General features: G+C 40.1%; 2 protein-coding genes across 2 annotated transcripts; both read left to right on the top strand.

The window, feature by feature from the left end:
* Positions 1-222: 222 nt before the first annotated feature.
* On the top strand, positions 223-7,557 carry LOC113017337 (major facilitator superfamily domain-containing protein 1-like). The gene is made up of 13 exons (XM_026160495.1): positions 223-385; positions 840-940; positions 1,036-1,145; positions 1,229-1,284; positions 1,387-1,530; positions 1,628-1,786; positions 1,868-1,983; positions 3,119-3,219; positions 5,786-5,897; positions 5,986-6,123; positions 6,220-6,359; positions 6,452-6,563; positions 6,652-7,557. Exons 1-13 carry the CDS (start codon positions 364-366, stop codon positions 6,787-6,789), a joined length of 1,449 nt encoding a protein of 482 aa, XP_026016280.1. The 5' UTR covers positions 223-363; the 3' UTR covers positions 6,790-7,557.
* A 1,710-nt stretch (positions 7,558-9,267) lies between these two features.
* On the top strand, positions 9,268-25,147 carry LOC113017338 (actin-binding LIM protein 1-like; the record flags this gene model as incomplete). Its single annotated transcript, XM_026160496.1, has 14 exons — positions 9,268-9,697; positions 16,713-16,856; positions 18,534-18,717; positions 18,810-18,919; positions 20,533-20,659; positions 20,831-20,924; positions 21,395-21,482; positions 21,652-21,710; positions 21,871-21,927; positions 22,418-22,495; positions 23,181-23,363; positions 24,647-24,676; positions 24,822-24,951; positions 25,074-25,147. Coding segments are annotated over exons 1-14 (1,674 nt in total), but the record flags the coding sequence as incomplete, so codon positions are not given.
* Between the last annotated feature and the right edge of the window lie 8 nt (positions 25,148-25,155).

The raw sequence follows: 25,155 nt of genomic DNA, 5'->3' as shown, positions 1-25,155 counted from the left end.
ACAAACGGTTAAAAATAGTGTTATTCCTTAAAAAAAAACAAAAAAAAAACTAAATAGATTGAATAAACTATTTTTTGTAATTATTATAGTAATTTTGCTGAAAATGTTTTTGGATGGAAACGTTTACTTGTCAATAAAGCTTCCAGAAAGAAAAAAAGCGGGGTACTTCCGGTCTCCGCTGCTTCGTAAACGTGCCGTACGTCATTACGTGTTCATATTTACGGCAGCAGCTCCATCCATGTGGTTTTAAGATCTGCGGTTTCTCGACGTCAGCTGCTGAAGAAGCGTAGCAGTCGCTAACTATGTTCATGTAAACAACAGTGAAGGATATGGTTTTTGACGCTTTGTTTTACAGCTAACACGATGGCGCAGCCGGCGGAGAAAGGTATGTGTCACTACAAAGTTATTTATTAAAAACACAGCAAGCCAGCATATTTTACTGAGCTGACCAAGACCTCTGCTTGTAACCCTGCAGACGCTTCCCTAAAAAAAGCCTCTTAGTGACCAAGTCAGCATTTTATACTTCCAGTGTCACAAAAAGAGCTCGTGACTGTAGGAGAAGTTGGCTGAACACGAAACTCAGTTCGCTCTGTGCGTAATTAGCACACATAATTCTCCACTCTGTTCTTCGTAATTCATAAGCTTAACTGAACAGAACAAGAATAATTACATATATTTTTTCCTCCTTTAAAAACAAAAAACAGTGTCAGGTCGCACAGTAGCACTTTGTTAAAAACCAAAAATATCCTCAGACATAATAAAATATTTGTTATATTGGCTGCTGCACTTTTAAATCACCTGATGTTGCCCTTTCTTTATTGTGCTTCACTGTCTTGCAGCATACTATCGCTTTGTGGTGCTCTTCTTTAACTGTCTGCTGACCTTTGGGTCCTACTTTTGCTTCGACATTCCCAGTGTGTTACAGGATCAGTTCCAAGGGGTGAGCAAGAGGCAGCGCTGCTTACAGATCGCATCAATATTGCACGACTTGATTATCAGGAGGGAAAGACTGATGTTGTTTTTAATGTTTGACAGAACCTGACGTGTCCCAATGCGACGGTGATCAATGGGACAGTGGACTGTGTGGAGGGACTGGGGATGACCCCTCAGCAGTACAATCTTCTCTATGCCATCTATGCTTGGACGTAAGCACGTTAATGCATTGATTTCACTGTGAAAATGCAGAAAAGTGGCTTATCAATGAGAAGCTTCTCTCTGTTATCAACAGGAATGCAGTAGTGGTGATCCTGGCTGGATTCCTGATTGACAAATTAGGAAATCGCTGTAAGTTTTGTTTTATGTTTTCTCTCTGCATGGTCTGCAGTTATTTTTAATCTACTGACAGTAAAATGATGGTACAACCATTTCTTTTGCTCCTCTTTGCAGTCGGTGTGTTTCTATTCTCTTTTCTCTGTGTTTTGGGCTCATCGCTGTTTGCTCTCGGCTCCCACTTCAAGGGATCTCCCTACTTGCTGCCGCTAATGCTCACCGGCCGTCTGCTGTTTGGATCAGGCAATGGATCTCTGACTAGTAAGTTCTCTTCATGGATATGAACAAATATTCTCTGCAGCGTTGCCTTTGAGGAGCATTTCTTAACCACTCAGTTACCTTTCTCCTTCTTCATTAGTTGTTCAGAATCGCATCACAGCCTTCTGGTTCAAAGGGAAGGAGTTGGCTTTGGCTTTCGGCCTGACCCTGGCCTTCTCGCGGCTGGGCTCGGTGTTGAACTTCTTCCTCACGCAGAAGTTTGAAGAAAAATATGGCATGCAGTGGACACTCTGGGGTGGTAGGTGACGAATGCGAAGAAATCTCAAGGATTATGGTGTGGTGCCATGTGACCTGGGTTTCTCATGTTATTGTTTCTTAGGCGCACTGTTGTGTGTGCTGGGCTTCACTTCCGCTGTCATTGTCAGCACCTTGGACAAGATTGGAATGAGACAGCTGGGTCTCGATGGAGCCATCCAAGAAGAGTCTCGCAAAGTGGTACGATCAATATCCTTTAATAATAACAACATGCATACATAGGGATGGGTATCGTTTAGGTTTCATCCGATACCAGTACCAAACCGGTACTTTTGAAACAGTGCCGGTGCTTAAACGGTACTCAAACCAGTGCTTAAAGAATAAAGAACACAAAATTGGTCCAAAAACCTCATGTTCAGCTGTTATTTTGTAAAAAGATAACAATGTTAGCCTTTTCTGCAGCTATAGGGCATATATGGTATCACTCTTGGCTGGAAGCAGTGCTTAAATAATGGAAAAAACACAAACTTTGTCCAAAAACCTCTCATGTTTAACTGTTTTCCACTTTTTCTTTGGTCATTTTAGCCTTTTTGGCCAGGGTGAAGGGAGTATCTGCCATCAAACAAGAAGACATGCATTAATGTAATAACGTGGTTAGCCTACTCAACGTAAATTACGCATTAAGCTACTCACGCAGAGAAGAACGGCTGCTGCTGCTGCCATCATCATCCGTCATCATTTCTGCTACACTGGCAGGGCTAGGGGCCAGGACTCTCCTCTTCGGGTTTTTGGGGGATGTTGCTAACTCCGGGTCGATAACAGGCACCACACCCGCAGTAGATGTGCTCGGTGTGAGGTCTCGCAGGAAGCGATCAAATACGGCGCATTTCTCGGCTTTTAAAAACACCGCTATGCGTCGCCAGGTGTTTCATCGGATTTGAGGTGTTACCTCTTTTGCACAGTATGACCTTAAAGCACTTGTTGCAGGCTGCTGAGTTTGCGTCTTTTGTGAAGTACAGCCAGACTTTTGACCGCTTCGCCTTGGGCATTTTTAATCTGTAGCTCTGCTCTAAAAGAACGTACGTACCTGGGCCCACCTACTATCCTCGGAAACGTAAAATGATTGGCTAGAATCTAAAGTGTATCACAGCTCAGGAAAAACAAGCACCGAAATGAAGCACCGAAATCTGCGCTGCTTTTCGGTCTGGTTACTACCGTTTATGTCAGAACCGGTGACATCATGGCACCGGATACCGGTACCCATCCCTATGCATACGTAACATTGATGATTTAAACCTTGTTTTTTCAGTATTATGGACACACTAGTGATCTGTGTGTGGAGCATCATTTATTGTTGTGTGTTTTTTATGTGTAGAGGATTCAGGATGTGAAGCTCCTGTCAGTAACATACTGGCTGCTGGTTCTCACCATCATGTTCTTCTACAACGGCATCTTCCCCTTCATTGCTGATGCAAGGTAGAGTTCTTGACATAAAGTGTGTGCATACTGATGAAATACAGTGATGTGAAAAAAATGTTTTCCTCCTGCCTGATTTCCTGTTTTTGTTTTTTTGCTTGTTTGTTTGTTTTCAAGCATTTGCGATAACTGGCAATGCGTCTTCACAACGCTGTGGAAGAATTTTGGCCCATTTGCAGAATTGTTGTAATTCAGCCACTCTGGAGAGTTTTTCAGCATGAACCAGCTTTTTAAGATCATGCCACAGCATCTCAATCGAATTCAGGTCAGGTCTTTGACTAGACCACGCCAACGTTTTTATTAGATAAGATGAATTAACTGTGGTGTGTCAAATCTTTGGAAAGCTGAGTTTAGTTTCTCTAGCCACACCCAGGCCTGATTACTTCCAGACGTTTTTATAAAAGTAACACAGCATTTTAGAAAAGGAACATTAAAATATGGTGGTGGTAGTAGAGCAGGGCGATATGGCCAAAAATATTTATCACGATATATATTTGAAAATTTGCGATAACGATATAACTGACGATATAATTGATGCGAGACAAAATACAACTCCACAACATTACTAGCGCAAAAAGACAACCTTCCATTTATTTTCACTTAAACAAGAAGCTGGTTTTTATGTACATTAAAGCTTTATAAAAATGTAACAGTGCAAATGCAAATTCCTTGCTGAAAGTTTAACCAAAAGGCATTTCCAGTAGAAATGGGCTGACATATCCTGAGCATAACCATATATAATATCCACTGAAGTTAAAAAGAGTTGCTTTGCAACATTAAACTGCAGTGTGCAGTACGCATTTTTCGGACCATAAGGTGCACGGGATTATAGCGCACATTAAGCAAAACAAAGCAGTCAGATAAATCAAACTTTATTAAACTAATTCTTCTTGCTTCCTCCACTTCTGTACCATTGATTCATTAATGTTGAATTCTCTGGCAGCTGCTCTATTCCCATGTTGTTGCAGTATATTAATGACTAACCTCGTATTGTGGATGGATTATCTCAGTTGTTCTCCTGACTGAAGTTTGGTCCGTTTACAGCATCCTGCCATGCGATTGCATTTGTCTCTAACCATGAAGAACCTTCACGTTAACTTTTATAAGTGGAAAAGTGTTAGTGTTCGTCCTCCAGCTTCACTGTTTATGTTATGCTAACATAGCTGTGTCACTAGCGATCACGTAGCACATCATTATATACCAGCTAGCCCAACTTCAGTAACCCTACAAACGTCACTGCTGTTAAGTTTCCTGTCTTCATTTATGTTGGAAGTGATAGCAGAGCTGTACGTTTGAATTTTTTCAGAAATCTCTCAGTCAGAACATGCTATATCACGCTTAGGTAACTAGCGAAACTAGCGAGCTAACTTCCGCTAGCTTCCTGCTAACTTCTAACTCCGTTAAATGTAATAACTTTTGTTTTCATGGATGTCTGGAAGTTAAACTTTATAGTTACACCTGGTAAAGCAGCAATGCTGATCGTTTTATTAAAGATGAAAGAATTTAGACAGTTTTTAACTCTCAGTGATGCTGCAGTGTTGTTTGACCTGAAAATTACAGAGTTTAGGACCCAGATTTAAGAGCATCTTAGTCCGACAAATACGACAATAATGACGGCCGCTTGCATGTTCTGCAAAAAAATGTGCTTTGTTGTGTATCTGACGGACAAACACCAAACCAGTTCCACATCACGGAAGTTGCACCATTTTTACAAACCAATTCTGGTTCATCTGTTTCACTCAACAATCGGCCATGTGCGTATGAAAACAAAGGCACTGCGCATGCGCGTTTTACTCCCATTCTATCGCGATATTTCATTTTCCTATCGTTGCCTAACATTATACCGGTATTACCGTGAACGGTATAATATGGCCCAGCCCTAGGTGGTAGTGTGATGGTCTGGGGCTGTTTTGCTGCCTCTGAACCTGGAAGACACGCTGTGGTAAATGGAACTGTGTGGCACGTCTATCAAAACATCCTGACAGAGAATGTCAGGCCATCTGTTCATGACCTCAAGTTGAAGGGCACCTGGGTGACCCAAACCACACCAGCAAATCCACCTCTGAATGGTTGGAAAAAAACAAAACAAAATGAAGACTCTGGAGTGGCCTAGTCAAAGTCCTGACCTGAGTCTGATTGAGATGCTGTGGCATAACCTTAAAAAGGCAGTTCATGCTTGAAAGCCCTCAGATGTGGCTGAATTACAACATTTCTGCAAAGATGAATGGGCCAAAATTCCTCCACAGCGCTGTGAAGACTCATTGCCAGTTAACGCAAACGCTTAAGTGAATTTGTTACTGCTAACGGTGGCCCCGCCACTTATTAGATTTAGGGGCAATTACTTTTTCACACAGGGCCATGTAGGTTTGGATTGTAATGTAATATTTACATTTGTTTGATCTGAAACATTTAAATGCGACAAAGATACAAAAAAAACCCACCTTTACACACCACTTTCAGAGCAACCAGTGAATTATAACCCAGCATTCCTTTGAATAGACCAGCACCAAAGTGATACTGGTGTCATAAGCATTCACATCTGCCATTTATTCTTTTCATTTGCCAGCAAGTTCATCCAGGATAAGTACAGCTACTACAGCCAGAAGGAGGCGGCTTATATTGCAGGAGCAGTCTATGACAGCTCACTGGTCCTCTCAGCCAGCGTGGGCATTCTCATCGTATGTATCTTTAGTCTACACCAAATTGTATTCCTGCATTGAGTTGAGTTGGTTTATCATGAAACACTCTCGCTGCCATGTGTTTCAGGATTATGTGGGTCTGCGGGGAGTCTTCGCAGTGGCGTGCGCTGTCCTCACGCTGCCCGTGTTTGGACTCCTGGCTTTCACTTTTGTCCCTCCTCTGGTTTCAACCATATGGCTGGGAGTCACCTACTCCTTTGCGGCTGTGAGTAAATAGACATCAGTAAAATGGTAAATTATTACTATGAATTAATGTATTTCCTAGTATGTTAAACTTGTTGCTGCCTTTGTGGCATTCCAGGCCAGCATGTGGCCGTCTATTCCCCTTGTCGTACCTCAGGCGACCCTGGGAACTGCCATGGGCCTGGCCACCTCCGTACAGATGATTGGGATCGGGATCTCCAATCTCGTTGTTGGACAAATACTAGGCACCAAGTCCAGGTGGGGAGAACCTGACATTAGAATCTCATTGCCGTGCACTAATTGTCCTTCCAGTCTTGTTTAGCTTTGCAGTTTCTCTATTTGTGTTGCAGTGAAACTAAGATCCCGCTGTGGCGTTGGCAGAGGATGATGATCTTCATGTTGGCCAACACCATCAGCTGCATTGTGACCTCAGTGCTGCTTAATGTTGTTGATCACAGACAGGTCAGACATCTGTAGAAGTTATCTCATGAGTTTATACTCTATACACACACTCAGCAGGAAGTTAATTATTATTTTTTTGTCCCTACAGGGTGGGACCCTGAACAAGACAACCAAGAAGTCAGGGCAGGAGCAGAGAGACCCGGACCGAGAGCCGCTCACCCAGGCAGAGGAAGAGCCAAATGAGCAAGATGGTGATGCTGTTCAATCTCGTTCTATTAACTCTTAAGGTTTTCATTTGCACAGTTTTTTGTTATTTGAGCATTATTCTTGCTGTTTTTGAGTGATGCAGTCAACTCAGAAGGTATTCAAGACCTTTCCTTTTCCTTTTTCATGCCATTCATTAAGTTTTCAGCAGCTCTGACGAGTATCCCTATCATACAACCATCATGCTGCACTGTAGGGATTACAGTGAAGTTTTGAGCAGGTTATGAGTCATGTCTGGTGTTGGCTAGATTATCTTTTCCTTTCCTTTGAGAAAGTTTGCTGTTTGGAAGCTCAATGAATCTGTTATGCCTTTTAGTTAGAGTAACTTCCATGTGGCTGCACAGCCGTGAAGGCGATTAGTAAGGTGCTGTTGAGATGGATATCCTGGGCTTCTCTCATCTCACAGATAACCAAACTACCGTTAAAAGAGTCTCAGGTCCTTGGTCGCCTCTTTGACCGAGATCCTTCTTGCAAGAAAAGCATACGACGAGTCCTGCCAAATCAGGTCCTTTATATCACTTTTTTTTTTAAAGTCAAATCGTTCCTGATTGCTTCAGAAGTTGTTTTAAAAATAAAAAATTTCTTTAAAAAATCTACAGTTATAAACCATGTTTTAAATTCCCTCTGGTGGATTTCACTCAGGTTCTAGAAACATTTCCAGGATTATTAAAGAAAAAGGGATGTATCTGATGATGGTAACACAAAAGCAAACAGTCTGAATACTTTTGTAAGTTACAGATTTCTGTTCGAGTTTTAACTTTGTGTTAAAAATTGATTACAAACACTGAAACACATTTTGTCAGTCTTGTTGTGACTATGACTTTACTGCTATAAATAATTGTGTGGAAATTCCTGCAGTTACTAAATTTTATTTGTAACAACAGTGAGATTCTTGTAATTCTGCTGCTTTCCAAACTTCTATCATTTCAGTTTAGTATTTTATCTGTGCAACTTGAAACTTAATTTGTTTTCCCTCACAGTGACCACAAACACAGCACATGACAGACACGATCAGCACCTAGCTGCTACACACGGTGGTGCTTATAACTGCTAGAAAGAGTTATTTCTCTCACACATTTGGTTTCATGAAAACAGATTTAGAAAAGAGTCATCAGAACTTGCGTTTATTGAAATATGCAACATAAATGGTGATCATGTAAGTAGTGTTCACAAAATGTTTTTCTTCACACAAACATGTTAAAGATGTTCTTGCAAAGTTGCGATTTCAGCACGTCAACTTGACCTGCAGGTGGAGCGTTCGGTTGTAGTCTCTTTTATGAGTGCATGTTAAACACACAACAGCCATTAGGTGGCGCTCCTCACACATGTACAGTTTGTATCAAGATCATGGGATTGTGAAGAGTCCACTTTTCTCTTTGCAGGATTTTCACCTCAGTTGGATGTTTCCCGTATTTTAACCTTTTGAATTTTATTGTCAATCCCCAAATATGCAATGGGCCCTTTTTTTTATTTTTATTTTTTTTATAAGTGATTGTGGGAATTTTGGGGGAGGTAGGCAGAATAACAGTACTTCATATCACACCCATCAAACTGTCAACACCTGTAAGAATGTGGCCTTGGTTAAAATAGCTGCAGATAAATAGCAGCACACCCTCTTCAGTGAATACCACATAGTCTTTAAGGCGTTCACTGATTTTCCCCATGCCGCCTAATTCTGGACATGCTACTACTTTTTATATTGTTAGTGACATTGGTGTATTTAATTCCGTTTTCCATTTGTATTGGTCCAGTGATACTCGGTCTTGTACAAGTTTTTTCCATTTCTAAAAGACAAAACATCAATGCTACTAAATAAAATCTAAATGCAAATACTTGTGCAAAATGCCTTTTGATTCTTGAGTCATAACTTACAGTATCAAGGAGTATGACAGGAGGAAGAAGTAAAGTTGGTGAATCTGACAACATTTGAAGATTTTCAATTCATTCCTCTGTGCAGCTGTAACCAGTTATAATAACAATAAATAAAATAAGCTGCATTTTCTTCTCTTTTGATAAGAAAAACAATCCTGCAGATGATGTAACAATCGTACTGTTCTGGATCTGCTGTGTCACATTTACTGTTCAGTCACTTGTGTTGTGCTTCATTCATCTGCTGGTTAGATTATAGCAAAGCTGAGACAGCATGAGTAAGGTGGGTTAAACGGTGTTATAAGGTTAGTGAATATCATTTACATGTACATGTGTGTCTGTGTCCAGCTGTCCTTTAGTTCAGCCATAATCCGTCCAACCATCAAACAGACTGACTTGTACAGATATGGATGGCCCTTTTTTTCAAAGCTTCAAATACGGGCATACAGCTCATAATCTTCTTAAAAAACTGCCCCAATTGAGTAGAAAAGTAAGATTCGAATGCTGACATACTTGTGTGAAGTCAGTGTAACGGAGGTTACTTGAAAGAGACTTCCAAGAGCTGAGATCCTCTATTACTGTGAGGATCAACCCTAAAAATACACCTCACCTAAGCTTCTTAAGGGGTGTGCGGTGGGAGTTAGTCTGCGACTCCCTGATGGACAACACACACTAACGCTGACTCACAAAGTCGATTTAATACCTGACATTCCACACAAGGGCTTGACCTCTTCAAGTTTGCTTTATGGTTTCTAACCAGCAGTCGGTCTTCAGCCTGAACTGTTTGGCTGAAAGTCTCGACAACATGAGCGTGTCAAGCCTTCTCAACCTCAGCAACCTGGGCAAGATCTGCGGCTCCAGCCACAGCAACGACATGATAGTTCTGGACCGGGTGAAGAGGAAGAACTCCGTCAGGCGCATGTCAATAATTGAAGACGGTCAACTCGCAGAGGTTCTCTACTTGATTCCAAAGCAGTCCATAATGGAGCAGCTACCGTTCCTCAACCCTAACGACTACATTCTGTGTGAAAAGCTGGCAGGTATACCTGCAGAGCTGTCAGGTAATGACTCGTTACTTCATTAGGTGTTAGCTATTGGTCGTATCTTTTGAAAAATGAGCTGCTGCTTGATATTTCCCTCAAGTTTATAAAGTGGTATAACGTTTTCTCTAATCCATACTGGGTCAAAATTATAGATACAGACATAAACCCCTAACTAATATTTAGTTAAATGTTCCTTAGCAAGTTGTACCTTGGATCAGATGCTTTTGGTATCCATCAACAAACTTCTGACACAATTCTGGCTGAATATTTGACTGATAGAATAGGTAGAGTTAAATCAATTGGTTTCTTGGCACAGACACGGCTTTTAAGCGTAGTTCACAAATTGTCCATAGGGTTGAGGTCTACATGCACTCATGATGACTGCATGCATCACAGTTTCAGTCATCATAAGTCTGCACAACCCTTGCTGTGCACATCTTGAAGCTGAAGTTTATTGAGCAACACAAGAAAGTCCTGAAACATCACAGAAGACAGCTAAAGTATAATGACAGAATTATTAGTTGGTTTTAGAAAAGGTTAAACATCTGAAGCCTTTGCCAGAAAACATCAAACAGACTTTGAACAGTTCTGGAAACAAAATCTGGGCAGTGGAACGAGGTGATCAGTGTTTATTGATGATGTATCTGCTGACAGAAGAAGCAGGATAACTTTTGAAGTACACAGGACGATGCTCTCTGCTCGGTTTCAGACAAATGCTGCAAAATTATTTGGACATTGCTTCACAGTGCAAATGGACAATGAGGCATGGCTTTTGCAGCGAAGCGCAAAAGCAAAATAAGAGTTTGGTGCCAAAAATGCACTTTTCTGAACACAAGAGCCAATTTAAAATAAACTATTAGCCAAACAGGCATGCAGAGATCCCCCAGGAACGTTCAGTCCCAGAATGATCTGACAGTCCCAGCTGCTGCACCAGTGTGATTGTTTTTCGAAAACAATCAAGTAATCCTGATATATGATCATCATTTATGTAATGCCGACATAGAAAAGTTTGTATGTTTTTCCCTCTAAAAGAAAACCCCAACACTAATACTTCAGAATAACACACAAGTGCAGCAGCGTTATATTTCAGAGAAACAATTACATCGTTGCAGTGAGCTCACATTCACATACTCTCCCCCTCGGAATGGATGAGGTCATAGATTAGAAGCACAAGAGAATTTAATGGCAGTCCTGCTGTCCTCTGTCATTGACACACACACACCACACACACACAAACACACACCCCTGGCCTTTGTGTTGTGGAACCACCCCTTTCTCTTGGACCAGCAGTCCAGTTAGTGCCTCTCCTCACTCACGCCGTGAACTTCAGCGCAGAAGAACAGAAACCATGAAACAGAAAGGTAGACATTTTCACGTGTGTTTGTGTTTGTGTATAGGTAACAAAGAAAGGAAAAATGTCTCCTTGTGTATATTTTTGGTTGTCTTTTTATATTTATGAGATGTTATTTGTGTTGAGTCAAAGTTGGATCCGGATGACACTTTTGGTTCTGGTAGTAAAAATGAGAAATGTGACGTTTTCATTTCAGATAAATTTATCACTGAACACCTACATCTATGCTAGATTGACACTGTGCATGTGTAAAAGTGTACGGTGAAAAGTGCAAGTACAACTGTTACAATAAAAGTAGAACATAGTTGGGAAAGAACAGCATGTGATTTCAGAAATACCTCTGAATTAAGCAGCGATTAGCCCACTGTGCAGCAACAAGGAGCACTCAGATGTGACTAAAATGTGGAGGTGACTCTTATCAGAGTGAGGGTATTCTGTCTTCCACAGCAGCAACAAGAAACATCTATAAATAATTTAAAGACATTCAACTAAATGAGCGGTTATTTGTATAATATTCTCACACATGGTGCTCTCTACTCTAGAAATTCCCATTGCTACTTTGCTCCTACTGAACCTGAAGTAATTTGAAGGGTTACACTGATTTTACATCTTTGTAGTGTTGGAATCACAGCCTGAGTGCTTTAATACAGCCTCTGTAGAGCGCAGGTAGGGTGCTTTTAAATCTGTCTGCCCAAGATAATGATGGCATCACAATACACTGCAAGACTTTGATTTGTAGTACATTACAATATCTGTGAATATGAAAAAACAGCCTTAAAAATCCAGATTAGAAATGTAAATATTCCCTGCATCACAGTTTTATTTAGGTTTAGTAACGTGTCACTTAAGTAGATCTCTGAGCTAAGGCAAAAACAGATTTTGTACAATTCTAATGAACTTGAAAGTCATTGCCTGGTATAATCACCTTTATTATTTAACACAGCCTGAACTCTGTTAAGCAAGTTTTCTCGTAATTTATCTAAGTAGTCTTCAGGAAACTTTCTCCAGGCTTCTTGAAGGACTTTCAAAGCTCTTTTTTGGCTCTTTGTAGGCTTTCCTATTTTACTGCTCTTTAAAGATGATCCCACACTGCTTCAATAATGTTGAGGTCTGGGCTCTGGGGAGGCCACCGTGTGTTTTTCTATCCGAGTACTGTATGCTTTTACTGTTGGCAGTGTGTTTGGGATCGTTTCCACGCTTAAAAATGAGGCAGTTGCCACTCAGAGGCTTTCCAAATGGTATTAGAAGGTAGATCAAAATCTGATGTTACTTATCAGTATTCATAATTCCATTAATTTTCATAAGATCTCCACCACCACTGGTTTTACAGCTGTCTGGAGACACTCGCTGTTGTACACTGTTTTATTATCAGAATTCTCTAATTTGGACTCATCACTTCATCAGAGCTGTTGTCAGATACTTTTTAGATAATGTTTTAGGCCTGCAACATCTTCTTTTGTCCTCCACTTATCCAGTTTCCTCATGTTTTTTAAGGTCACATTGATATGCCAAATTTCCAGCTAACAGCTCTTTGGGAACCACCTTCCTGATATCGCCAAAAGTTAATTCTGTCCATGTGGACGTTGTGTTTTCAGTGGGAGAAACGTTTCGTAACTCATCCAAGTGACTTCTTCAGTCTCAGCTGACTGCAAGTTTCCTCAATCTTATAAACAGTACATTAATGACTGAAACTAGCACCACTGAAGGAACAGTGGGCTGGGAGGTCATTTCCTTGATCATTATTCAAGGATCAACTTTTGGGGAATTTCTTACCTGGATGATTGAGCATCAAGACACCTTACTGATACAAAAATACTACTTTATGCCTGTCAAACTGTGTTACCTTTGGCATTTTTCACAGATTCGGCTAAAGAATTTTCAATGTTTCATAGGTCAGTTTTAAATGACAAATGAACCAATGTCCAAAGGAAAACTTTGAAAGAGCTTCAAAAAGCCTGGAGAGCTATCGTTCAAGACCACCTTAAAATATGATAAGAAAGTTTGACTCCTTGTAAAGTGATGAGCGGTGATGAAATGATAGGCAATGAGACCTTTGCACATTATTTATTATTGTGCAAATTATATGTTATTAAAAAACAAATTCAAAGTCAGGCATTAAGGTTACTCGGATGAAGTCCCGAAGCTGATTTGGAAATGTATTTGTTTGACAATAGAGTTCTAAGAACCACTGAAGTTTAAATCTTCTGATGCCATTTTACTTCCCCCTACGTACATAAAAACTAAGCATACCAAAAATAGATGCTCCCATACTCCTCTCTCTCACACACACACACACACACACAGATACAGATTTTCATAGCTGGGCTGTGTGCGATTAGCTGTTCGGCTCGGGTTTCTCTCCATTTGCTGTCTTTCTAAATCTACCGTTTGCTAATACTTGACACATATCACATATCAGCTTCAGATTCTGGAAGAGATCAAGAAAGTGTGGGAGGGCATTAAAAAGCTTTCCATCTGAGGGCTTCAATCATTTTTTAGTTTTACCATTTAAAAAAAGACAATTAAAAGCACACAAAGGGTGCATATACTTCAGTGCAGGATGACACCACACAGTGCAGAATAGTACAGCTAGACCTGAATATATCCATCATCTAGTTTCCAGCAAGAACAAAACTTAAAGTATTTCTGACTTCAAGACAAGTGAATTGCATGAATTCGTGCTGGCAGAACATCTCTGTCATTAACAAATGTCTGAGGCGCTCTAGGACAAAGACCTGTTTCAATAGTTGTTACTGTCCTATGCCCTAATTGATGGGCTACATTCCAACTAGGATCATCCCATCTGCTCTAACACTCCAGATTTTTATGTTCAGTTTTGTTCCATAACATTGGGATAGATTTTTGATTGATAGGCTTTTTCATAACTGTTGTGCTAAATAATGTACATTTAACCATAGTGTCTGTACAATGAGCCTTTGAGATATGGTCCCTAAATGTCGCTTGTTGCCATAGTAAGAAATCTCTCCTGGTGCGGGGCAGATCGGAGCCACATACCAGCGGTGCTTGACTCACTTCAGTAACATTCACAAGCCCGTGCAAAAAACATTTCACCTTCAAGTCTGCACAAATCTTTCTGTTTGAATCAAATAAGTTTAGACCCAGCTCATTGAAATTAGTGTGACTAATAGTATCTGAGACAGATTTCCAGTTAGTGAATTTAATAAGAGTGTGTATGTGTGTGTATTATGGAGCACTGTTGACTTTTTGGTTGCCAGCAGTATATGAAAAATGAAATTCATGTGTCTATCTCTTTGTATGCAGAGTGTCCGATTACTGGATGACAGACTGCTCTCGACACAACACATTCTTTCCTCCCTCTCCTTAGATAATCACATTAAGGACGTTTCAAGAGGCTGTGATTAGATTGTACAGGCACGCTGGTGCTGCCATTCAGAAAGATACAGAAAGAGAAATTATCTTAAGAGTTTTAGTAAGATATAAGACAAAACTTTGCACAAGGGCCACTGCTCTTGTACATTATACCTACTAAAAGTGTTGTAACATTAAAATTTTTATGTTTCCATGGTGGAAAAAAAGTTTTGTGATGTTGTCTGACTTTTGTGGGGTAATATCCACCTGGCCAGCCTGTATTCAAAGTCTGTGGATGTGTAATTAAGCCAAAACATAGTGCACATGTACCCAGTTCTGAAAAAGCTGGGATGCTGTGTAAAAAGTAAATATTCTCTTGTAAATAAAAAGAGAATGCAATGATTCTGCAAGTCTCTTAAATCCATATTTTATCCACAATAGGACCTAGAAACATATTAAATGTTTAAACTGAAAAAATGTACTGATTTAAGAAAAATATTAGCTCATGTTGAATTTGATGGCAGCAAAATATCTACAACAAAAGTTGTGGCAGGGGGTGGGGAGTAACGTTGCCCCATTCTTGTCCGATACAGGATTCTAGATGCTCAACAGTGCCGGGTCTTCTTTATTGTATTTTTTGTTTCATGTGGTGCCAAATGCAGTCCAGACCACGCAGTCCTAGACTGCACGTAGGGTGGTATGAAGCCATGTTGTTGTAATAGATGTTTAACTTTGTCTTGCTGAAATATGCAAAGCCGTCCCTAAAAAAGACGTCGTCTGGATGGTCCCCTGCTTGGTGTTCTTCCAAGAAGAACTTTTCCAAGAACAAATTTTGATCTATCAGACCACAAAACAGTTTTCTGCTTTGCCTCAGTTCATTTTACATTAGATTTCCCTCAGAAGGCAGCTTTTTGGATCATATTCATAAATGGCTTTTGGATAATACACCCTTTAGCCTACATTTGTGGATGGCACAGTGGACTGTGTTTACAGACAGTGATTTCTGGAAGTGTTCCTGAGCCCATGCAGTGATTTCCACAACAAAATCATGACTGTTTTTAGTGCAGTGCTGCCTGAGTGTCTGAAGATCATGAGCAAACAAATACTTTCCAGCTTTGTCCCGTGCGCACAGAGATTTCTCCAAATTTTTGAAAGTCTTTGATGATGCTGTGTAACGTATATGATGAAATATTTAAAATGTGCACAATTTTATGTGAGGAATATTAGCTCTGCCACTCTAAGAAGCTCTTTTAACCCAGTCATGTTAAATACTTTGTCGAGAAATGTTCTTACAGCCTTTTCTTTTTAGTACCAACTTTTTAAAATGTTGCTACCATTGTATTCAAAATGCATATTATACCTTTCATGAAATAGTGCAATATTTTAGTTCAAACATCTGATATTTTTCTTTGTTCTAATGTGAATAAAATACAGGTTTTACATACTACACAGAGTCCGAACCTTTCAGATTTGGGTTGTATGTTTATCTCAGTTATGTAAAAGCTGAACTGACTGGCTGACAGGATTAACGTTATGAGCTGTTCAGGCAGAGCAGGATAAATTCCTCCTATGGATGAAAAACGATGATGACAGAGATGATTGCTTTACAGTGACTTGTATTAGAAAATGAAGTAATGTTGATTGTCATGTAATGGCACTGTGGGCGTGTACATTTGTGTACATATGAGGGGCACAGCGACACATTTTGTGTTTTAACCTCACTGGTTTGCATGGCTCCAGGGAATTAGGTTTAACCAACTGGTTCTAGACAAATAGAGTGGGAAAATAGAGTGAAACCTGTGAGAAAATAAGTAAGTCCTTTAATGATACTCTTTATTTCCCTAAAATTGAACTCAGTTTTGTTATGTTGCTAATGGTTGATAAAAAAAAAAAGACATGATCATAAATGGGAGCATTTAAACTAGTGTTCTGAGAACCACTGGTGTACACCGTCCTAACAAGTACTGGGCAAGTTGCCTTAAATTATCTGAGGACATTCATGGTTCCCACAGGATGAATTCTGGATCAACAGGTCAAAATTTTAGTTCGTCCAATTACTTTTTAAAACACCTGCAAAAAAAATGGCCAGTCCTCATCTCGTCTTAAGCACTTATTAGCAAATGTGAACATGCTATGTTGCTAAACATGTTCACAGACTTTTGTGTCTGTGGAAGTTTCCTCTACCAACATGATGTTGCGAATATTAGTTTGCAAATAATTATGGAAGACTCTGCAATGCACAACTTTGTTGCATACAATAGACAAAAAAGAGCAGTGTAAAGCAGCAAAACTATAGCAGTTAATCGACTGATCAATACTTAACTAATTTATTTATATCTTGTGTTCATGTAGTACTACACACCCAGGATAGCTGCCACCCCTGCCCTCCAGCAGGGAAGAAGGTCATCTGCTGCTTCAGGTGTGGGGAGTCATGCAGAGGAGAGGTGCTGCGTGTTCAGAGCAGCTACTTCCACATAAACTGCTTTACATGCAAAGGTGAGTGTTGATGGAAGGACACCACTGCACTGGTATTACTGTCCTGGTAACGCAGCACTCGAGTTTTAGGCTGAAAGAGGAATCTGTTTATAACAATGTTCCTGATTGTCATTTCCATTTCAGTCTGGCTTTGTCTAACCAGACAGTGATGCAATTTTCCTGAGGACAACAGGCCAGTAATTCAGCAGTCTATTGTGAGAACCACCTGGGTTGTCAAATGGCCAATCAGTGGTGTTACTCTGCTTCGTGGAAAACATGCAGTGCTTCCTCTGCAAGCAATTGTCCCCACTAATAAGCTCTGACAAGCTTCTAGTGTTGTTGTCCTTTCATGTCATTGTGACGATGTTTACAGCGCAGGGGAAACAAAGAGACTTTCAGAGAAGAGAAGCTTGCAGTACGGAGAGAGCAGGGCGAATGAATCAATGTCTGACTGTCAGAAATGTGTCTATCAGTGTTACACTGCAACACATTGCTGTTAAAATACAGGACATTTTAAAGTAAAGTAACCACACACTGTTACTGTTATTGTTCTTCAGTCAGTCTTTTTTGAGTCTGTTGCTTGCAAAATCATACCACTACCTCATTTCGTAAACATATCTCATACAAAAATTCAAATGTCAGGAAAAAATATTGCAGTGAGCCAAAGAGGTAGTAACTCTGGTCAGCAGCTATCCCAGTAGTTTCACATGAATGTTAATATTTATGTTAAAGTAAATCTTGTGTCATATCAGATGTGTTGTGTTTAGCGTTTGATTGTATAAGATGTGTGATTTATTTTTCAGCTGTTTATGTGGCCAAGGACAGTGTTAAGCTTTCGCCAACTTGGTGCCAGTAAAATATAATATCCTTGTTAAAATGCAGTGAATTAGGGCTGTTGATATTTTGTGGAGGACTGTCATTATTTTTGTGCAAATTTAAAGAAATTTGCACAAAGTTTCTATTGATTAAAAAAATCTCCTGCTTTGAACATGGAAGCAGGGACATGTTCAAAGATGGTTGAATTCAAAATAGCATAATTTGGAACTTGTTTACATTGTTAGAGAGTAGCAGGCGGACAGGAATAGAGCAGCACAAATCTGTCCTTGGCATTGTGTGCATTCTGTTGTGGCAAGGCGCAGCAGGACAGGTTGGATGCTGCAGTATCAAATAACTAATAACAAGCAGACAGACAACTCTATATATCGCCTGTAAACTGGCACGAAGCTGATCAGTACACACGCACAATGTTTACATTGTGTGTAATGCACAAAACCACAGAAATGTTTCAGGAAGCCTTAAAAATCAGAGGGTCAGGGAGCAGAAATAGCCGATGCTTTATTAACTTCCTACTGTGACAACATCAAGAGTGAAGGTGACACTTTACGTTAGCTATGGTCTGAAAACTAAACTAAAGGGCAACAGAGTAAACAAATGCACAAAGACAAAGGGAAAAGTAAGAAATATTACTTTTTAGACCAACTTAAAGTGGCCACTTTGGGGTCAAAGGTTTGATGGGTTTTGATGAAAAAGATGTCTGCAATGACTTAAAGATAAATGGGTCAGGCAAAGTCTCTAAATAGAGCTGGTAATAATCCTCTTTGGTGTTATCACTAGCTTTTACATCACTAACTTGTAACAGTCTTGATATAAAACATTGTAATATTGATCAGATCTTTCTCTGAATGTGTCTCTGTGCAGTGTGTGGCTGTGATTTAGCTCAGAGTGGCTTCTTCATGAGGAATGGGGACTACCTCTGCCCGCTGGACTTCCAGCGACGTCATGGCACAGCTTGCAACAGCTGTGGAGAATTTGTGGAGGGAGAGGTGGTTACGGTGTTGGGGAAGACCTACCACCCAGCCTGCTTTGTTTGCGCCATTTGCAAGTAATCTTAAAAAATATGTTTGGGAGGTTTTAGTTCTACATACATGTCTTACAAATCTGTGGTATAAGTGTGTCTCTTACTTTGATTCTCAGACAGCCTTTTCCTGCTGGGAATTGTGTCACCTTCATTGGAAGAGACTGCCTCTGCCAGCGCTGTATGGAACCTGTGTCGCCGTCTCCAAACGCCACCAGCTATTCCAGCAGTAAGAGCATTCCTGCATACTCTCTAAGCAGTGTTCATATCAAAATATTTAAAAAATATATCAAAGGTTTTGATCCCTTGTAGTTTTAATAAGACAGTGGATTATACATTGAACACTGGCCAGCTGTGGGTCTTCTGCCAGCTGCTTGTGTATTTAGTCTATCCTGTCTTCAAGAGTCATTCAAGGTCAACATCTGTTAGCAAACAGGAAGTTTAAGTCTTCACTTTTTTGCAGGTAGCACATCAGACTCTCCTGTGCTTGTGTAGAACGAATTGGATAACAAAAGTATTTGGGATCATTCATGAAATCTGCATGTAAGAGGGGGAAAGAAATCAATCATCAATTGTAAGCCTTTTCTGTGTCTGGGTAATGTCACCTTTCTTATCACTATGACGGCTACGCAGTGTCACTAAATCCAGTCTAATACCCGCCTGCAGCTGTTGTGGATTTCTTTACAACCCTTAAAGTTTGACTTTCCTTCATGAATCCAGTCATCCTATTGTGAACCTGCCAGTATGAAGCAAGAGATACAGTAAAACGTAACTCTTTACCTCTGCTTGACCTCGTCTGTGTACTGATTATAGATAAATGGGCGATAAATCGGGGATTTGGACTCACAAAGCCTCTGGACTAAGAGGATCTCTCCGCAGGAGTGTGCGGAAAGGTGCTTTTCTCATGGCAGAGATTCATCAAGCTGCTGGAAACTTTCCTCAGAGATGTTGGTCCATATTGACATGAGAGCATCACACAGTTGCTGCAGATTTATAGACTGCACAGCCATGATCTGAATTTCCAGTTCCATCCCAAAGGTGCTCTATTGGATTGAGAGCCAGCGACTGTGGTCATTTTACTACAGTGAACTTACTGTCCATGTTCAAGAAACCAGGGGAAATGATAAGAGCTCTGATGTGTTTCCTGCTGGAAGCAGCCGTCAGAAGATGGGTAGAGTCAGGTCTTGAAGGGATGGCCATGGTCAGCAACAACACTCATGTAACCTGTGGTGTTTAAACATTACTCAGCACTAAGGTGCCCAAAAATGGAAGCTCAGAGGGACAGGGCATTCTCTGTTGCCTCCCTAGTTTATGGAATACATTTCTTTAAAGCTCATCTTAACACACATTTATAGTTTCTGGATTTTGAACCCAACATTGGTTTTTTTTGGTATTGTTTCTTACTTTTCATCATTGTCATTGTATTTATTTTTAGCATACCAAATATAAATGAATGAGTTATTATTTTAGGTACAGTTGCCTTCCTATAAGCGCCAAGCAGTCCAGCCATTCCCCTTTGACCTCTGGCATCAACAAGGCCATTTTTCATCCAGAGAACTGCTGCTCTCTGGATGTTTTCTCTTATTCAGATCATTCTCTGTAAACCCCAGAGATGGTTGTGTGGTAAAATCCTAGCAGATCAACAGTTTCTGAAATACCCTTTCCTCACTGTGATGCTTGGTTGAACCTCAGCAGGGTGTCTTCACCAAGGTCTACATGGCTAAATGTCATGTGATTGGCTGATTAGATATTTTCATTAATGAGCAGCTGAGCATGTCTAATAAGTTGAGGAACTGCCTTCTAAGTGACCACTGAGTATAAACATATATGTTGTGTTTTCAGACTGCACTGGCTGTGGGAGAGACATCAAGAATGGACAGGCTCTATTAGCCCTCGGAGGCCAGTGGCACCTAGGCTGCTTCAAGTGTAAAACCTGCAGGAAAGCGTTGAGCGGAGAATATATCAGCAAGTAAATATAAATGTCTCATTCATGTACTCACTCATTCAATATGCTTTGTTCTTCCGCTTCCCTTAATCTTTTATTTCTAAATTGAGTATGATATGATGAATGCTGCTAAAATGATGATATAAAAGTTCCACATGTACTGCTGGGTAAGAGTATGTCATGTGCATCTTTCAGGGATGGAGTTCCCTACTGTGAGAGAGACTACCAGATTCAGTTTGGGGTAAAATGTGAAGCATGTCAGAAGTTTATAACTGGAAAACTCTTAGAGGTAAGAGAGGTCGGCTTTCAGCGAAGAGTCTTTGTTTCTTTTTCTGTTGCAGTACATTTTATTACAAACATTAGTCTCAGAAGCCCTTCAGAGATTTAAATCTGTTAAATTCCTCTTTGTAGTCCGTAGCTGCCTGTCTTTAATTTTGCTGAGTGTTCATGCAACTTCTTTCCCTGGAGCGTCGCGTGTGCCGCCACTTCTTCTGTTCCTAAAAAGGTCTAATCACCTGTTTTGAATGTTATCTGTCTATTTAATGGCTATTATCATTTCCCACTCCTAACAAGTGTCCTCCCACTCTAACGACCACACTCTAGGCTGTTAACACCTCATTTAGTCAGCGGTCCAACTACACTGCTGGGCAGACGTAACCTGGTGAACTGCAATGTGATTTCTGCAGCAGTTCATTTCATGCAGCTCCTGCACATACGCAGTCTGTGAGCCACTTTTGTCTTCCTCATTATCTGACTTAGGCTGGGGACAGACATTATCACCCCAGCTGTGCAAGATGCAGCCAATGCGACAGGATGTTCACAGAAGGAGAAGAAATGTATGTGCAAGGTCAGTTTGAGATCGTAGCCTCTCTTTAAATAAACGGCCTGTCTATTCGAGACCAAGAAGCATTTTTGGTCATTGATGAATGCATAAGAACGGTCCTGTTGGTTAAAAACGGTAAAAGTCTTCTCATTTTGGTAAAAGTTGCAAAAATCAATTGTCTCTTCTTTCACAGGATCAGTAATTTGGCACCCAGATTGCAGAGAAACCAGCAGAATGGAGGACAGCTACAGGGTAAGGTTTTTTTTTACTCATTGTTAAACATGTTAGAGGCAGTTTGAGGATTCTTACTATCATTTTCTAAAACAAATATAAGTGATTTTACAAACTCACAGAGCAAAGACTTACTGCAGCTGTAAAAGGTGATTTCTTTACGAGATGTATTCCTCCCCAGGTCGGGAGACCTAAAACGCCCTGTCTTGATTTCTTTTTCCCTCAACATGAACTGAAGGTTAATACTGCGAGCAGGTCTGCGGTTTGCAGTGAGCAGGCTGCGATCTCGTGCTTCGAGATTAACCACACGTGCTTGTTTCACAATTCAATATGACAGACACTTTGCTCACCTGGCTGGTCAAATCAGAGCTTGTTTCATCTGATTCACAGTCTACATTAGATTTGTTTACATTGCACAATGATTAGCAGGACCTTTAATAAGCTACTGCTTCTGAATGAACTTTGTTGGCAGTGTTGCATGCTCGCCTTCACACTTTTTTTTGCCATCAACCACATTGAAATTGGCTGGAAATCTCTTAAATAATCACATTACTTAGTTAAGTGCCTCTATTGTACACTGAGTGTGCCATGGATTGCATTCCTGAAAATAACGCTTGTGTGTGCGTGGATGTAAAGCCATGTGAAAGGCCACAATCAACAGCAAAAAAAGAGTACCGTTTCCAAGGTAGCTCTTTCTGTTGCTTGATTTTTTTCTCTCCCATTCTCAGCAAACTAGATCATCATCTGAAAGCTCCTGTTCCAGGCCGGGCTCATGCACTCCTGGCAGCCCAGGTCGAACCATCTGTGTAAGTTCACAGGCCAGCATTTGCGTCTATGGTGTGTGATTCACCGTGGGTTGATCTGTGTTTGACCTATCCTTTATTTATACAGGGGAGTCGCACGGACGGAGTTTCCCCCTTGCAAAAAAATTCATATTGATGTGAAATGTGGAGGAACACTTAGGGAAATAGAACATTAAAATCAGTAACATAATTCAACAAGTGGTACCTTGACTGATTGGAACTAGTTTCTTGGTGCTTGTTAGGCAAAATGTGATTTTAGTTGTGGCTGAATGATAAAGAATGTCAATGCATCCATAAATTTACTGAGAAAATCAGGGTTCGAATGCATTCAGACCGACTTTGATCACAAAAACTGGTGCTTTCGGTGTAATTCGTTTCCTTCACCCAGCTTTTTATCACCCACAGAAATGAAATAAACTTTACTCCCACCAAAACACTTCAGAATATAAGAAAACTACTTCTGCTGTGCACAAAAGCCTGGAAATCATTTTGCATGTTGAAACAAAAACATTGGATTTTATTCTAGACTAATGGAATCCGCTCACCTCATGTGCCTAAATCGCGGGATTAAAGTTTAATTCCTCTCTGAAATGATGTAATAAGACACCTTTGACCTTTCATAAGACCTAATCTGTTGTGTCTGCTCCTTGTGCATCCTCTTCTCTCCTTTCCTCCCTGTCCTGCCCAGGCCAAAGTAGATAATGAGATCATTGATTACAGAGACTTAGCAGCAATTCCCAGAGTCAAGGCTATATATGATATTGAGTATCCTGATATGATATCTTATAAGTCTGTGAATGACCACCCCTCCACTTTGGATGAGAAAGGAAACACACAACACAGCCAAAGAGTCCAAAAAAGTCCTGCAGAGGTAATTACATCCAACGCTCCAACTTGTGTCGAGTGACATGTTTGTGTGTTTATTTTATTTAGGAGTCTAACCAACTACTTGTTTTTCCTCATTCTTGTGTTTAGTTGTATTTGGCCAAGAAAATAAAAACATCTATTGTAAAAACAATTCTTTAGAGGGACAGATCACCCTAAAATGAAATATGCATGTCATTATTGTGGAATGTGGAGCTATTTATCTATTTAGTCTGTTTCACTGTCTTGAAGGAAGCATGCTGTGCAGGGAGGTGGATGCTCATGACAGTGGCAGCAGTAATGACGTCTCTCTGAGCTTAGCTGTAATGTGAGGTAACTGCATGCTTCCTTTAGTTTGGTAGGTGGAGTCAGAGTTCCTACATTAAACTGCTTAAAATTAGATCAGTGGAAGCACCGATGCTGAGGTTTTCCAACATGTTTTTTGGTTCTTGCCATTTAGTTCAGTTGTATTCAAAAGAAGCCAAAACTTGGCAGCTAACATCAGAACAGTCGAGATGGATAAATAGCGCCACAGACCAGAAGAAAAAGCATGTATATTTTTGTGAATTGTCCCTTAGAGTGTGCTTTGAAGCAAGAGTGCTTCAAGTTTAAATTTTTACATTAAAATGGTCCATCAATCCACTTCCATGTGTTTATCTCACATTGAAATCTGAGTCAATGTTTGAACATGAATCTCTCGAAAGCTATTAAAGATACAAGCCTCAAATTTTCACTGGTCTCACTTGCCATCACAATGAACCAGAATCTGTAGTTGGGACATATACATCGAAAAATGTCTTCATACGGACTAATTAAAATATGAAAACAATTGAAGAAGCCCTGTCAAGTCCCATATTTGAGAGTGTGCACTAGTTAAAATAAACAACCTTGACATTGCAAAAGACAATTAGTGAGTATTTCTAAACATTCAGATTTCATAGTCATGCAAAAATAAAACACAGATTACTTGTTAACATGAAATTCTTAGTCTAAAAATGAAAAAATTCGTATTTTAATAAACCAATACTCAGATATTTTGAGATGTATCTGTCCCAAATTACAGATCCTGAGTCATTTTAAAAGGGATTCAGGATTTGATTTTTTTTATAGTTTTTAGATTTTCATTGTCAAGCATTGCCTCTAAGACTGACAAATGAAGATAAAACACATGGAGAAAACGTATAAACTTTCTAATTTGGGATGGAATCACCCATATGCTTTGTTACCTTCGAATTAACTACGCGATTCAGTGAATGTGCTGATTTTGCTTCTTTTCTTTGTCTGATTTAGTCACCAGAAATCAAAACTGAACCCACAGAGGTAAAACACACTTTTATTAACTTTACTTACAACAGACGCACAGAAATACCATGAAATCTGGTATCATACAGTGTGAGCCAGTCTTCCCTTTAAATCGATTTATTTTCACGTGGAGTTTCAGCTGGCTTTGTTTTCCTCTTCTCAGGAGAGTTTTGAAATAAGAACACGTGTACCCAAATCTAAAAGCCAAGGGCCTTTCGGACTTCATACAATGTATCATCGCCATAGCTACACTCCAACTTCGTCCAGATCACCACAACACTTCCACCGACCAGGTGAGATAACACAAAAGAAGCATACCAACACTCTTGTTTAAAGATATGAAATGCATCCCATTTCAGCTGTTCTCTGTTTTACCACCACAACTCCTTCTGTCTGCACTTCCCGAAATCCAAAGGGTTCCCGCTTTCTTCCTCTTTATTCTGTGGCAACACTGGCACTTCCCCTCCTTCTCTTTTATATCACACCTTTCCCTCTCA

Source organism: Astatotilapia calliptera, unplaced genomic scaffold (genome assembly GCF_900246225.1).
Source record: "Astatotilapia calliptera unplaced genomic scaffold, fAstCal1.2 U_scaffold_105, whole genome shotgun sequence".
NCBI classification, from domain to species: domain Eukaryota; kingdom Metazoa; phylum Chordata; class Actinopteri; order Cichliformes; family Cichlidae; genus Astatotilapia; species Astatotilapia calliptera.
This window is presented reverse-complemented; position numbering and strand designations above follow the sequence as displayed.

Bases quoted from the DNA above. Each gene is read 5' to 3' on its own strand.
- LOC113017337 (XM_026160495.1), top strand. From the start codon at position 364: ATGGCGCAGCCGGCGGAGAAAG. The intron at 1,984-3,118 runs GTACGATCAATA...TTTTATGTGTAG, and splicing joins AAGAAGAGTCTCGCAAAGTG to AGGATTCAGGATGTGAAGCT. The intron at 6,360-6,451 runs GTGGGGAGAACC...TTTGTGTTGCAG, and splicing joins ATACTAGGCACCAAGTCCAG to TGAAACTAAGATCCCGCTGT.